This window comes from Lobosporangium transversale, assembly GCF_002105155.1.
Source record: "Lobosporangium transversale strain NRRL 3116 chromosome Unknown BCR41scaffold_4, whole genome shotgun sequence".
Classification (NCBI taxonomy): domain Eukaryota; kingdom Fungi; phylum Mortierellomycota; class Mortierellomycetes; order Mortierellales; family Mortierellaceae; genus Lobosporangium; species Lobosporangium transversale.
This window is the reverse complement of record NW_019028982.1, coordinates 380,826-397,251: the sequence shown is the minus strand read 5'-3', so window position 1 is coordinate 397,251 and position 16,426 is coordinate 380,826. Positions and strand designations below refer to the sequence as shown.

The 16,426-nt window shown below is 42.3% G+C and overlaps 2 protein-coding genes and 1 non-coding gene across 3 annotated transcripts; 2 read left to right on the top strand and 1 right to left on the bottom strand.

Annotated features, from left to right (window-relative positions):
- Positions 1-732: 732 nt before the first annotated feature.
- On the bottom strand, positions 733-4,184 carry BCR41DRAFT_346606 (hypothetical protein). The gene has a single exon (XM_022022929.1). The coding sequence runs from the start codon at positions 4,063-4,065 to the stop codon at positions 889-891; it is 3,177 nt and encodes a 1,058-aa protein (XP_021885015.1). The 5' UTR covers positions 4,066-4,184; the 3' UTR covers positions 733-888.
- Positions 4,185-7,883: 3,699 nt separating this feature from the next.
- BCR41DRAFT_t24 lies at positions 7,884-7,957 on the top strand. The gene has a single exon. It is a non-coding gene; the product is annotated as a tRNA-Asn (tRNA).
- A 2,134-nt stretch (positions 7,958-10,091) lies between these two features.
- Positions 10,092-10,952, top strand: BCR41DRAFT_411667 (hypothetical protein; the record flags this gene model as incomplete). Its single annotated transcript, XM_022029455.1, has 2 exons — positions 10,092-10,846; positions 10,940-10,952. The coding sequence occupies exons 1-2, from the start codon at positions 10,152-10,154 to the stop codon at positions 10,950-10,952; spliced, it is 708 nt and encodes a 235-aa protein (XP_021885014.1). The 5' UTR covers positions 10,092-10,151.
- Positions 10,953-16,426: the final 5,474 nt, after the last annotated feature.

Sequence of the window (16,426 nt, the reverse complement as noted above, 5' to 3'; positions counted from 1 at the left end):
TCACCTTCAATTTCACAAAGCGATTTGAAATTTGTTGAATCAGCCCATAGACAGTTCATTTCCATTGCAAGGAACCTCAACTATTTTGCCAATTTTATTGTAAAAAGAATAAAAAGAATTTCTGGCACTGTTAGGTTGTAGAATAATCGTAAATGAAGATTGAGAAAAAAACAAAAAAAATAGAACAAAATAAGGCTCTTGACTCTTGTATGCCAGGAAAAGAAGAGGTGCTACCAGCCATGTCAACCGTTATGGACTCACCTTCGTCAATGGAAGACTGGCAAAAAGTTGATAATTAAAAGAACCATACATGCTTCCACAACCACATAGGTCGGGCCATCTGCGTCTTAGTGACCCAGGAGTTACTGTATGAAGTCGGACACATCTTTTATTACCCAGCGCTCATCAGTGTCTAAGCTCGAGTACAGGGCCTTCTCTCTGGAAAGAATTCGCGGCGCTGGAAGCCCTAATTGTAAGCAAGCTTTGTACCTCACGCTACCAAGTGGATGAGTGAGCATAGACCGGACCAGAAGCCGGTCATAGGATTGAGGCGTAGAACAGGCATTACTGAGTCAGAGAGTGCAACATGGCTGAAGGAGAGGCACTCAGATAAACTCGAGGGGAAATCCTCCTTCCTTTGATTCTACAGCGATACGGTCTTTCGATGAAGCACTAAATGTCTAATTAATAAAACAAATAGAAAGATTGACTACGCCCAAATTCAAAGCGTCTATTTCGCTTTATTCCTTTATAATGTCATTACCAATATTTCCAAAAACACCAAAGGCGATAGCAATGGCAATAGCAGTAGTAATAGTAATAATAATAATAAATGGTAGAAGGAAAGAGGAATAAAGAATATAAAGAAGAAGGTGAGAAGGCTACATTTTAAGTGTATCTTAAAAAAGGCTTGTTCGCCTTGAGCCATTTTACAATCCTTTCATTCTCTGCCTTCTGTTGCTCCCATCTCTCTTGCAACCCTATACTCTCTTTTGTACTCATCTGCCTCAAGAGCCCGTGCACAATGTCTAGTCTTGGCCAATGCTCACACATCCACTGAATTTCTTCCAACCCTATTCGATGATCCATTCTGGTGACCTTTAGTACCTTCAGCTGCTTCAGCCCACTCATCGCCCATAGTCCATGATCTAGGGACAAGGCTAACGAAGTATTCTGGAACATCATTGACGGGTCCCCAATACAATATGGACCGTCTGCTTCATCTAGCCCTAGATGTAGCTCCTCTAGTGCAGAGAACGAGCCCAAGATTTGACAGACACGAATCTCAATGTCTCGACTCATAATGGGGTCTTTTATCCTAGGGTTAAATGGATAAATTGTAGTTGAATGACGATTATCCAAAGTTGGACGATAGAAGCCGCCGATGCAGATTCGGAGCACTTTTAGTGTTGGAATAAACACCCAAATCAGCCGCTGTCCATTACCGCATTGGTCCTTGGTCATACTTCTATTTCCGGTGCTGGCACTGCCGTTACTATTGTCGCTGCTGTTATCATCGTGGTGTCCATTACCGCTGTTGAAGTTGTTATTTGCATAAGCGTACTTGGCGAAATCGGTGGCTTCAAACCGACTATAAGCTGGACTACGAAGTGGTACCCCACCATAATGTAAAAGATCAAGGTATTCTAATTGAGGGCCTAACGCTTCTAGAACCCTGTAGATCTGTGGCGGATCTCCTTCTATGATCTTCATTTCATGGGTAGCAAGATCGAGCTGTCGTCTTGTCCAAAGACCTTCACAGCTCTTAAGCGCGAAATACCTTAGTCCCTTTCGGCCGTGCTGACATATTGCATCAATCGCAGGATCATGTTCTGCAAACTGGTAGCCAAAGACAAGTAGACTTTTCAAATTTGTCGTTTGTCCAGCTTGGCTATTGACATAAACATTTCCTTTTTTCAATAGGGGCACTGTGCAGCTGCGGAGGTCGGTTGAGGAGGATAAACCTACGCAAGCTCCAAGGATAGCATCTAATGCACCCGCTGCACGAGGCTCTGTGACCTTGGATATTGCCAACTCCTCTAGCAGTGGACAACAACTTTGGATCCAGCGACTTATGTCTTCAACTAGAGAATCTTGACAGTCGCTCAAGCTTAGTGATTTCAGTTCGGGACACCGATTCAAGAATGAAGGTCGGAAATAGTGCTTACAATCACCTTCAAGAGCCAATCGCCTTAGGCTTGTCCTACTGGTCTCTATTTGACGCATTTTTTTAGCCTGACTGCAGTTTTGGCTTGACTGAAGAGCACCCACATTTTGTGCGAGTACTTCTGCCCTAAAGGTCTGGGGCCCGGCTATCCTTAAGGCCTCTAGTTGCGGAGAACAGGCATCTAAAAGGTGTTCTAAATTACCGCTGCACCAATGCTGATCAAGTTCCTGAGTATATATGGATATGGAGGTCATTTCTGAGAAGGTCTTGAGACGGGTTGATAGAGCTTGGTATAGACCACAATCCCAAGTCAGTGGCCGGGCTGAATGAAATGCCGTAATTTTTGGAGCGTGGTGAAGGAACTGGACAAGGTGGTTTCGATCTTGGTCGGTATCGTAGTCCCATGGTAATGGTTTTGGTACCGTAGATGCTGGGGGCCTCCTACGATCTGGCGATGAGGGCGGCTCGGTTGAAGTCAAACTAACTTGTTGTTGTATCCGATCGATAACTGCGGATCTTTCATCCTGAGCTAATGACCGAATAAATATATAAATTTGGTCCAGGAATAAGTCAAGGTCATCGCGTGGGACTTGCTTTCGAACAATAAGTTTCCCCTGTCCATTATTATTTCCACCCTGCAGTCGTAGCAGCATATTCTCTACTTCATCTCTTAGGCGCTGGCTTTCAGTTTGCTGCTCGCATTGGAGGCGGCTTTGATGCGGGAATATGCCAAAACCATCTACAACTTGAGATGAGCTTAATGAGGTCGGGTCCCGCAACATCCGTAGACGACTTTGAATGACACATGTGTTCTGCGGGATTTCTTCCCACTGCGTCTTTAGAGTCGAGTGGAGCCGATACAACTGCTCCGATGTATTCAGGGGCTTCCTTTGTGCGCTTTTGTCTTTTGGTGATGCCTGCTGCTCAACTATCTGGTCCTGCCTTGTCCGTATCCGTGTAGCGGCGGAATATCGTTCCTCAAGCACCTCAGTGATATCTAGTAGTGTTTTTTTCTGCTCCTTGAGACGTCGAAACCAGTCTAAAAGCTCTTGTTCAAGTGTAGTAGGACGAATGCTGAGTGGCATGATGAGGAAGGAGTCCACTAGTCTTATGTAGTGTGTGATTTCCCATAAGAGCATGCCTATCCACTGCTTTGTTGTTTCCGCCGCTGCTGTTGCGGCGGCGGCGCCGTTTGCTGTTGTCCCTAAAACCGGATAGCCAGCTTCCCCTGCCTGTAGCGATTCCGCCATATACTGCTCCGCTAATTGATGATATTTTTGGAAGTTTTCAACGACCCAGGTATGATACTCCTGTTTGAATTGTTGGATCACTTCACGCTCACACCTTTGAAGATGACTATGCAACTCCATCTTTTGATAATATATTAAAAATACAGACTTCATATCCATCCAGTCCACTGGCCCAAGAAGAGTAGAGTCTATTGGAGGGTTTCCAATGCTGTCAGGTGCTGGTGTAGCGTTCACATATATAGGGGTCCCATCAGGCGTTATAGTTAACCTTTGCCTCTTCAAGAACCCTCGGTAGTCTGTATCGGCCCTTGCGGGCCATGGAAACTCGAGTGTGTGTAAGTGCTTCAGCTGAGAAATATCGGCCATCAAGAATGGCTCCAGACTCTTGCAGCTCTGAATTTGAATGACTCGAATGTGAACCATATTCCTAGCAAGGGCATGTTGCACTTCTGGATTCTCTGTAAATCGGCGGTGTTGGACTAATGTCTTGAGTGAGATTGTATGCCAGAGAAGCGGAGTAAAGGTCTTTTGGAAAGCTTTCGAGACAAGGATGCAATTCGCAAGGTCAGTCTTTGAGAGCCACAACTGAATATGATGTAATAACTCGGGCACCGAGAACACATTCTCCATCGCTGTGGGAAGAAACATCCTGTCCAATCCTATCCTGGCCTACCCTATCCTGGCCTACCCTATCCTGCCCTGTCCTGTCCTGTCCTATATATTTTTATGTTAAAAAGTAAGGCGGTAAAAATATGTCTGTGGCAGCAATTGAATGTCTGTGGGAAAAAAAAAAAAAAAAAAAAAAACTTGTACAGGTGGCGCAGTTGCTCGTGTAGTGTAGACTTGTGGCTTGCTGCCCCAAATCCCAAAATGACACTACAACTTCCATCGCCTCAAATTGATAACTAGATCTTACGAAGTCATGAAGGCGTATGGATACCGGGCTCTAAAGTGGAATACCTTATTGTAAACTGCCTTAATTCTATTGTCGCACTACGTAACACACTATTCACAAACTTATGTCAAGATGAACAGTAGCTCTCTTGATCCCTATGAACCTTATGATGAACCTTGAGCCCTCTATCTAGCCTGTTGTACGCAAAGGCCATCTTCTAGCTACACTTCACAGCCTTTAGATAACGACAGTCTCAAGTTTCCCCATTATGCCACGTCCAGGGGTTTAGGAGAGCGTCCAGGGCCACTTCATTCCATTCGTAAAATCAGAATACTACGTGAAGGCTATGACGAAGTTCATTAAAAGGGACACGACTAGGGACAATTCAAAGCAGCTATTGACCTCTTTGTTTTCATGTTCCGTAAGCCATTTCACGTTGCCATCAGTCCCAATGGTTGTTGATAACTCCCTGCTAGCTTTCGTCTTGACCACCTTCAAGGCAGCTTAAGAAAAGGAACAACTACCCTAGGACTCGACACTACACCTTGAGAAGCGACTAGCTTCCCGTTATGTGGCTGGGTAGCCTTTGTTATTGTCGGCGTAGATACCAGGACAATGCATAAGAAATAAATAAAATAGACAAGGATGTCAAAAAATGTTGATAAAGTTAATAACAAGTAGTGATCTTGTCAAATCCGATAAAGACTATGAGTATCTTTATGAATAGTAACGAATGAACAGAAGGGAAGTTGGCATCAAGGTCTTATTAAGAGCTTTGCAGAGATCTTTACCTCGTAATAGCAAACAAAGACACTTTAGTCTGACCAACAATTAATAATTTAATTGGATAGGAATCGTGAACGTAAATGGATTGATTCATGATAGTAACTGTCACAGAAATATCCTTGGAGAGTTTGGTCGGGCATAGCCAGACTGGATGGACGGCACTTATAGCTTTGTAAACTACCCTCTTTCTGGTTGAGGTAGTAGTTTGTCAAAGGATAGAGCTAGAAGCAAATAGGCAATTTGTAAACCAATGGATTGTATGTGTTCAATTCTTGGCTGACCTTACTTTAGCTCCCCAGTCGTTCTTCGAGTCCTCGATCCTTAAGCTGTTTTTTAATTCAAGCCTAGGTTCTTTTGCTCCTATGTGAGCCTAGGCTGAAAAAAGGAGTCTTCCGTCTCTTTTTTAAAAAAAAAATTGATGGAGCGCTCTAAACTATGATGGTTTTGGTTTCTGTCATTGGGATTGTATTTCCAACATATTATACTCTCTCGTTTATTAATTTTGATTGGCACCTTTTCGCGTTCTACTTCATTTTTTTATTAAGCTGCTTTAGCCGCCGTGCGTGATGGCACGACTCTTCTTGCTTTATGGTCTGGGTGAGTGGTATGTCCATTAGTGTTTTTTTTTTTTTTTTTTTTTTTTTTTTGATAACGAAGACCCACGAGGCCATGCAGAAATCATTAAGAGGTTAGCTCATTAAATGGGTTGCCCCAATACTGGGCCGCGAATAAAACGATATCTAAAAATCTGCTAAAGCTGTAACGTTGTACTGCCGCAGTACAACGTCCTGTTCATAAACCACGTCAGTATTAATTAGGCTTCCTTGGTCCCCTGGAAACCCGTGGAGCGGCTCTACTCCTCACTTGACCTGTTCGCAGAGGTGATGATTTTTTTTTTTTTTTTTTTTTTTTGATAACTGGGACCCACGAGGTCATGAGGATTTATTGGAGATAGACTCTGTAAATGGGTTGCCCTATTATTAGGGGCGCAAATAAAGCGGTATCCAATAATCGACCGAAGCCGCATCGTCATACTGCCACAGTACTACATCCTGTTCATAAACCACGTCAGCATTGAGTAGACTTCCTTGGTCCCAGAGGATCTGTGGCACGGCTCTACTCCCTACTTGGCCTGTTGTGTGCGAAGGTCATCCTTTAGCCGCTGTCTTCAATCATCAAAAATTTACAGCTTTCCAGGCGCTCCATAATCGCCAATTCCACCTGCTGCCGGTAGCTTGCCGCCACTCGCCGGTCTGCCTCAGTCCTGATCGCCTTCACATCTGCTGTTCGTCGTTGTCCCTGGTGAGAGCCAAAGAATTCACCTCTGCTACGTCTGTGCCTCCCAACACAGTTGCGTCCCCTGGCGCGTTTGCTCACAGAGGTGATACCATTGTCTCTTTCCCAGTTGACGGTGACTTTGCAGCGTCTGTTCCAGATTTCAGTCCTGCCGAGTTCCTCGATTGACTTGACAAAGCGGCAAACAATGTACCTTGAGATCGATGCTGTGGTTCTGAAGATCGTCTTCCATTTTTGTATCAGTTCCTTCGGCACCAAACCGTGGTACAAGTCTTGGACAGTCCAGTGAGCATCCTCACCCTCGTTCCTCCGCCCCATATCCACCTCTTCCTCACCAAACAGAGTGCTCGCATGTCGAATCTCTCTGACGCCCTTGAACATCGCTTCCAAAGAGCCCCAAATCACGTTGTCGGCTACAGGTGTAAACGAGGGACCTCCTTTATTCAGGTTTGGCTCCTGTGTTTTCCCTTGTTTGTCTTCCCAGAGCTTCTTCTCCTTCACTAATGCTCTTTTGCCATCCTTCGTGATGAGTTCTATGGCCTGCTTCCAACCTTTCAATTGCTCGTCCAGTGTCATGGGACATCGCCAGAGGTGTTCTATGTCCTCCTGCTCCTGTTCACACATCCTGCAGATGTCAGTCTCATACAGGTCCGGTCGCCATTGCCTCATATAAGTGAGTGTAGGAAGCATACCATGGACCTTCTTTATTCTGTGCGCTCTCTTGTGACAATCTGCTGGGCTGGTGAAGAGGCCTCTAGGCGTGTTGCCATCGTGAAGAATATGCAGGCTTGCTTTCCATTCTACTTCTCGCCAGTCTGCAATATAATTCCTGACTCTGTTCTGAGACGCCCACAAGTAATGTGTTCTCACTGCTGATTGGAGCTTTAGCAGGTGTCTAAGATCATCCTCCACCACCTCGTTCTCGAAAATAGCGTGACAGCGCAGATCGTTGTGTTCCAGTACTTTGATTGTCCACATTTCGCTAAAATGAGCATCTTTGGCGGCTTGGTCTGCCCTTATATTGCCTCTATTCCCAGCATGGCCCTTGATCCATTTCACAGTTACCTTCCCGCCCTGCTTAAGAGCGCTCTCGAAATGGCTGCCCACCACACTGCGTACTTGGATCGCAATCGCTGCCGTTCAGTGCTTGCTTCTCGCTTTTGAGCAAGGTCCTTGAACTGAACCACTACCGCCATGTTGTCTATGTAGACAGTCGTTGGAACGTTACGGGGACTGACTAGAATGGCTGCGTACAGTCCTACTAGCTCTGCCTTGGTGGATGAAGCATACCCATCGACTCTACCTGAAGCGACACCACATTTTTTTTTTTTTTTTTTTTTTTTTTTGATAACAAGGACCCTCAGATCAAAAAGCGACACCACAGACTGATCATAAAAATTAAGTTAGCAGCAGCTCATTAAGGGCTTCTCGGCTAGTCACGTGGTGCAAGTAACTTAATATAGATAATTAATGCATGCGTTCGCTATCTGCTCTTGTGGCGCAATTGGTTAGCGCGTCTGACTGTTAATCAGGAGGTTGGTGGTTCAAGCCCACCCAGGAGCGATTATTTTGCATAAACGTCTCTTTTGATACAGCCGAAGGATATTTGCACGGCCACCGTTCACGCCTTATTTACACGGATTAATCTAGGCTCGTACCCATCCCTCTTCACTTTATAAAGGTGACAGGAAATTCCATTTCCTTTTTGAGTCACCTAAAGTGAAGGGGCTGGGAACGAGCCTAGGATTAATCTATTTGGCAGCCCATACCAATTATAGTAATTTTTGCCTCTATTTGGCAGCCTACTTCTGGGGGCTGCCACTTAACTTCGCACTCTTGGGTGGCAGCTGGGCTGCCAAATACATTACCTTTTTTTTTTTTTTTTTTTTTTTTTTTTTTTGATAACAGGGTCATAACATCAGTGGTAAAACAGGCAGCGTTCTGTGGATACATTGCCTTGCACAGCTAATGCCACCGGAGGTACTAAGGGCAGCGGCGATGATATCTTCACAAAACAGCCTTCAATGTACACGGTTAAGGAATGATTTATTGAAGACGTCTAGGTAGCAGGTGAGACGCGTTTGCTCCGAGCGAAAACCTCTCATAGGTATTGATCTCCAAATGGCACCTCCAAAACTGTATGAGCGACCTACTTGAAAAAAAAAGTCATTAGTTTTCAATGAGACAAGACAATGTCACTACACATAACCATGACGTAGAAGATGGGAGCTTTATTAATTTAAAGTATGAGCGTTATACACACATACGGTTCCTAGGAATGAAAAAAAAAAAAAAAAAATAGTTAGAGGCCAAATAACGCTGGGTAGGCTGCCAAGTAAATAATGAATGTTATTTGGCAACTGGGCTGCCAAAGAGAGTCTTGAAAGTTGATTATATTTGGCAATGGGCTGCCAAATAATATTTAGCAACTAGGCTGCCAAATAGATTAATCCTATTTACACTGCTCCCCTGTACAAATAATCTTTTTTTTCATTTGTACGTGCTCTTTATTTCAGTCTTAAATACCACTACCAGGAAGCCTTCCACGACACAAGCTTAGATCCAGAGTCGATACCCAGGTATCAAATACTGACCAGAATATTTATCTTATCAAGGTCGTACGTAGCTCAGAGTAGATGCTGGCATTCTTTATGCGACTCTGGGACTAAATACAGAATTACAAATGATTTATCTATAATTGAAATATACTATGCCGCTCTACTTCGCACTTTTGTTAGCCGTGTTGTTATAGATTATGGATGGTTCCCCGATACTTCTTTCATTTAGCGCGTGCATACATCTCTAGTATTTCCGTACACTATTAAGCACACAACGATGAGTTCAGTAATTAGGGACCTCTAACGTGTAGTTTGTTTCGGTAAATATACATTGCTACGATGCATAGCGTGCCGTGTTACTGTGTTACTACTCTATTTCTTTTCCCTTTATTAAGAGCTCAAGCGCCCTCGGTACTAAATTTTGTTTATCAAATTCACCAAAATACAATGGATAGACCTCAGTTTATTTTGTGGAATGTCTATCCTCCCATCCATTTGTAACCCGAGAGATTACTTGTCTTTTGATAGTTGGTGACAGTTCGACTCCATATACGTATATCCGCGTTCTCAGGAGCCATAGAGACCAGATGCTCTATACGACAGCCTTTGTGAAGAGGGATGGTGAATTTGGATACTTTGCAGCTGTGGAAGGGGGATTGTTTTTGTTATTTTGGTACGCAGTACGAGTATGTCATACTAAACTTTCGTTATTTTGGTACGCAGTACTAGTATGCCATACTAGACACCTGATACTAAAACCAATACGATCTTTTTTTACAAATTCATACGCAATCTTCCTCAATCTGACAAAACAGATAACGAATGCAACGGAGTCTCGTGTCAACAACATTACATTTTTATGGACTATGATTGATGCAATGCGGTGCTCCTGTTCGGATAAGGTAAGTTCGAATTCGATTCTAATGATTCGATTCATTTGAACCATTGGCACAATAGGAAATGATTATATTAAACTTGTGTTTGTAGTGATTTTATTAATATATATATATATTTTTTTATTTTGATTGTGTGTTATAATATAGTGACCATGCTTACGCTACGCGTAACAATGCTACCTTTCATCAGTGTTCCTATTCGAGCCATTCGAACTATTCGCGTCATTCGAATCGATCCAGGATAGGGCTTATTCGAAGCCATTCGAATTCGGTCCGTTCGGCTCAAATAGGATCACTGATGCAATGATTTCATATCCACACCTTCTTTCGCCTGATAGTTCCGAAGGTACATCATCAGAAATGGATCTCCTATCGGGATTATGGCAGCCACTCCTTGCTCGTCTACTAATTGGCTCGCCAGCAAAGCTTCGACTGAAAACTGGCGAGACAACCATGGAAAGTGCCAATAAAGAGAAGCAGGAAATGTTTGAAGATCCCAATGCTACCTCATTCAAAATCGATGGACGTGTTATTCTTGACTTTAGAGGTCAAGAGCATACCCTCTGTGTTATGGAGGTCGCTCGCTCACCACAACTCAGCAAAGTTCACTCGGATGGTGCCAAAGTTATTAGGGAGGCAAAAAATATCGCTAATTGTTTGGTAGAGATTCTTCCCGACGACAAAGACCTTTTATATAACTCCACTGCATTTGGCATCCAAACTGCTGGTCTAAGTGGATGCATATTCTCCCTTCTTCTTGTTGCCCTGGCACTCTATGTCGCTGTTCCAGAGGCTAGCTTTGAGCTTCCGACCTCCGTGACAACACTACCCAAGTTTAAATCCGTTATCAATACACTTTATGAACTACGCGACAATCTCAACTGCTTGGGAAGTCTTACTCGTGACAACTTGACAAAAAGAAAAACTCTTGCGGATCAACTGGAGTTTATAGAGAAGGAAGAGGGTCTACAGCGCCGCGCACGGGCAAATGGATCATGGTACACGCGCCACCATCAGCAGCCAAGAACAAAATTTTTATTATTAGCGCCCTTCAAATATCAAAACAAAAAATTGTAATTTGCCATTTTTAGGCGAACGCAATAGTCGAAAAGTCATGACATTTTTTGTTTTGATATTTGAAGGGCACTATTAAAAAGGACTTGGCAGCTCCTATCACGTTCAACAAGAGGATTGCAATAATTGAGGATAAAAAGGCAGCGGAATTTGCATCGAGTCGATTCCAAGATACCGTCTTCGATAGCGACGGTTGGGGGATAGTACAGAATGATGCTGGAAAATATAGTTATTACAATATTTACATAAAACAGTAATGTCATTTGAGCTATATCCTATCCACTATGCTCAGAAAAAAGCTCGCCCGACGTAGCGTCAACCGTTGTTACAGAATCGTCCATTCACTCCTTGAATCCTGCTCAAATAAATCGTTTAACAAATAACAGTCAACCAAAACCTTCATGCCTCCAAAGCGGCTAATCATTCGCTTCTGTATTCGGAAAAAGATGGCTGCGAGGAAGTTTTGCTCTAGGAGATGAAAGAAAGGTGTACACCAGCAAGACGAGCTAATGCTTTGTTGAACAAAGAGTTTTTTTTTTTTTTTTTTTTTTTTTTTTAAAAAAAATAAAAAATAAAAAATAAATAAATAAATAAATAATAACACTAAGAGTTATAAAGAGTGTCAGACTCTTCGCCTGTCTGCAGATGAGCAGACAGCCCAGGACGCACCACGAGGAGGTGGTCTGACTAATGCGCCCCGCTGGCCCCGCAACTCTCTGACAGTCCGCCGACCGATCATCAACGAGTACAAACAACCACACCTGTTGAAGCGCTGGAGCAACATTTTCGCCTGGTTCGCACCTGTGGTGGACCAGAACTACTGGCTGATGCAACGCCGCGGGGAGACGCACCAAACACATGTAAAGTGCCTGAGTGAGGTGCAAGCTTGGCGGGGGAAAAGAGAGGTATTTATACATCCAGTGACTTTTTTTTTTCATGCGAAACTATGGAGACAATGATGGAACTTGACAATGGGACTCTTGCTGTCAACAGTGCAAGGCTTTTGGTAAAAAAAAAAGAAAAAATGACGGTAACAACATTAAGGAAGGATTCAAATCGCCAAACTGTCGTTCGTCAAATAAGGTTTGCTTTTATTTGTTGGACGTGTCCCTGAAACCAATTTGTGATTTTAAAGGATTGACTGAATAACAAACACATATTCAGCATTTTGCTTTTTTTACGCCTTATTCAAGAAGAAGATTGATAATAGATAATCTGCGCACCTGTGATGTCATTCGTTAATTTTCATATGCTTGGAAAAAACTCTCACGGGTGTAGGTGGAAATAGCATTAATAACATTCTATCCTCAAAGATATGCAGGGTCATACATGCAACAGCACAACAAGAGCACGAGCCACATTGCTCTCTTTGTATGGCATACAACAAAGAAAAAAAGAAAAACAGTGAGCAGTGTGCTGCAGCTACAGTAAAAGAACGAGATTCAGAGCACAAACTTGTTAAAGCTCGCATACTCTGTTTATCACTAGTATTTAGCTCGAGTACCTTTTAGTTCTTAGTAATAGGGCCCATCAGGCACTTATCAGTCAAGTTTGCTATTTGGCTCTCTCCTTCCATTCTCTCTCTTCATCTCTAACAAGGAAGAGAACAGATTATCGTGAGAACTATGCTGCGGCAGTTTTTCTCCGAACAGACTTTTTTTCTTTTTTTACTTTTTTTTCCCTTTTTTTCTTCCTTTTTCCTTTTTAGAACGCCAAAATAATACAACACGTCATTCCCTCGATATGTGTGCTTTTTATGGGTCGACATGTAAACGTTGATACTTTGTTTCCTCATTTTCATTGAAATATGACAGGTGATATCAAAGACACGTATATTTTTTTTATTTGTTGTTGATATTTTATTGGTCGCTTTTGAGCGTACAGCAAGCAAGGTACTTGGTGTATCGCGCCTTGGAATCCGACCACTGCTGTTCTTCTCTTTCTCCTCGGTCTCCTCGACTATCGGCCCCGATCAAGATGAAAGATAAGCAGCACTCCCAAACAGCCACTCCTACTGAAGTTCACAGCTTTCCTAGTCTATGCTTCATCGTCCTTATTTGTCCCTTCTTTTTTTCTGTCTACTTCTCCCTCTATTCATGCTACCCTTAGACTGCAAACCACACAAACTCCTAGCCAGCTACAGAGCAAAGCCAGAAAACACCCTGAATAAGCCAGCAGCACGGTCCATCAAAGTACCCTCGCTGCCGACATCAAGTAACTAGTCTTTGGGCCTCACTTTGATCGGAGCGCTCTTGGTAATTTCGCGTAGGAAATATAGGTATAAATACTTAGTTGGCTGTGGTCTAGAGTGGTATATCGATGCGCCGAATCACTCCGGATTAGGCCAATTAGTGGTGTTAAGGACGATTACGTCCGTGCTGCGCGTGGCCGTGCAATTGTACTGCCATGTTGTGTAACCCTGTTTCCTGCCGTCTGAACCAAGGGAGCTCTGGTCAAAGCGAGGCTTCATTGACTGGTTGTTCGATAGACTACTGCAATCAGACTTCAGCTTGGAGAAGCGAGAGCAAGGCCCAACAGGCACCAGACACCAGACAGCAGCCGTAGGCCAAGAGCAGTCAACACCCACACCCAACGGCAGAAAAAAAAGACAAGACTCCAAAAACAAAAGACAAGGCTCCAAAAACAAAAGAGAAGACAAGACTCCACACTCCAAAAACAAAAATCAAACAGCATTCCAAAAGCAAAAAAAAAAAAAAAAAAAAAAAAAAAAGAAAGAAAAAGAAAAAAGAACAAAAGAAAAAACCCTCCAAGTCAAAGAAAAATGAATAAAAAAAAAAGAAAAAGTACAAAAACAAACGAACAAAGAATAAAAAACCTCCAAAAAAAACCCACCGAAAACAAAAGAAAAAAAAAAGCCAGCGCCCAAGTCAAAGCCAATTCCAACGCCAAAGCTGAAGCCGCCGCCAAAGTCAAAGTCAAAGCCGACGCCAGTCATAGCCATAATCAACCCAGGGATCCCCTAAATAAGGCTAACACAAGCCAGCCTTGCTCAGCAGCCTCAGCTCGACCGAACTTAGCGGCCTCAGCCAGGCCAGACATAGGCGACTCTAGCCAACTCACTCAAAGCCTATCTTGGCCAAATAAAGCACAAGCTGCCTCAGTCAAACCAAACACAGGCTGCCTCAAGCAAATCAAACATGTTAGCCTCAATCATCAACCAAAGGCAATCCAGATAAGCCAGCCAGCCGACGCCAATCCACCGAAGGCACATAATCGAAATCAGCCAGGCGAAGCCAGTCAATCAAAGACAGGTAGCCGAAGCCATTCGACCAAAGACCATCAGCTACTAGCGCCAATTAATCAGAGCACTGCCAAAGGATATACCAAGAATATTTTCAGCCAAGTGCAAAGACAACCAAAGACAGCCAGCAACCAACTAATAATCCACCAATACCAAGGCTCCCTCCTAAAAAAACAAAAGTTCCTTTGCCTTAGAAATTGTCCTTCCTTGGAATAGTGCGCAGTTTGGGCGTGGTAGAATAACAAATAGTTGGCAATAAACATTGTTTGTCTGAAATATTATAAATTGAGTGCCCTTGATCATTGTGAGTTCAGGCTCTTTCTCAAATAGAAATCACTGTTATTGGTAATATACATTCTACTGTAAATTGTCTATACTCAAGAATGGAAATGGATCTTTGAGCCATTGGAATGTAGAACATGGCCAGAGATGTAGCTTGCAAGCTCAAGTAGCCCTGATCGTCAATGAACGCAAATACAAATGCTCGGTCTGAATCTTTAGTACGGCAGTTGATTGAGCTTTTTACTGGAAGACCTTTTTGAGATCATTCTTGCTAAAATTTTCACTGAGCAAGTCAAGTGAGTGTGCGTAATTTGTGTAAGCACGAGCCGCACCCGGGGCGCATGAGTGAGGTAAGAAGAGGGGTTTGATGATAGCATATTAACCGATAAACAAAGATCGGCAGTTCGACAAATAGACATGAATGCGGAATAATCAATGCTCAATACCAACAAACTTCTAGAGTCTCGATAGACCTGTTCGTGCTGCTTCTGTTATCCTTCCTTATTATTATTATTATTATTGTAATTCGTTCGTTTGACAAATACACAGCATCAAGTTACTGTGATAAGGCCAAAGAACTAAAGCCTACTAAAATGATCATTTTAAAGCTTGGTGGCCGGGGCACAAACGTAGTCAGTAGTCAGAGAATCCAACAGCACTAAAGTAACTCATTGTGACATATCAGTCACATGTAAGTAGTAATTTCACTTATCAATTATTAGTTACCCTATTTAAATCAGTAGGAGGTGTTCAATAAAGGGATGAACGTTTCTCATTCAGTTTCATATCCATATGATTCATATTGATCACCCATACTCCTCACTCATGAAGTCCGTTAGATTGCTCTTCGGCATGCAGCTATGCAAAGGGCGTAAATAAGCAAATATTAGTAGCAATAATAATAATAATAATAATAATAATAATAATAATAATAATAATAATAATAATAATAATAATAATAATAATAATAATAATAATAATAATAATAATAATAATAATAATAATAATAATAATAATAATAATAATAATAATAATAATAATAATAATAATAATAATAATAATAATAATAATAATAATAATAATAATAATAATAATAATAATAATAATAATAATAATAATAATAGTAATAATGGGTCAATTGATGCTTCATATGTTCGTATTTTTTTATTTTTTTTTATTTTTTAACAATAGAGCTACACGTGTATCGTAATAAAAAATCGTCGCTGTTGCTTGCCTGTGGCATAAATTTGACGACGGACGTAGTACACACACTCTGCGCTCCTTTGGCTGCATTCCATATAGACAGCGGAAGTACTTCAATGTAGGGCTTGATCACCGCCTGTTTGCATAATCTCGTCGAGCAGCAACAGTACGTCAAGATAGACATTTCATCATACAGGTACTAAAGTGGGGGCAGTTTTAAGCAGTTATATCCTTGTGATCATGGCTCACGGCTCTTTTATTTCCCATACAAAAACTTACCAGGGTCAATGAAGTGAATACGGTTATCACAATGTGGTCAGTAGTAAGGCCATACGACTGGTAAAAAATTAACGCGAAATTCAATTGAGCACAGACGCACAAATGTCTTACTTGTGTAACCACAAAAACAACTGTGCGCGCAAGAAAGATTTCCATGTGCATTGCCACAACTATTGCACAGTTTCATTTGCAAATCGGTGTAAAAGGCGTTAATGTGGTTTATCTACATTTAAGTAGGGGGAGCTTGACGCTGCGAACTTGCTCAAATCATAATCAAAGATGGGGATAAAAAAGAGAAAAAAGAAAAGCTTTATGGAGGAAAATAAGGTGTATTAAGATCGTGGAGAGCAGGAGCAGGGATAGCAGTATCAGCTGTAGCAGCAAGAATATCAGTTGGTGACACACATTTAGCTATGCTTGTGAGGACTGTGGCGCGTTTTTCTGCAGTTTAGCTGACTACGTTCATTTGCATCACCAA

Bases quoted from the DNA above. Each gene is read 5' to 3' on its own strand.
- BCR41DRAFT_346606 (XM_022022929.1), bottom strand. From the start codon at position 4,065: ATGTTTCTTCCCACAGCGATGGAGAATGTGTTCTCGGTGCCCGAGTTA.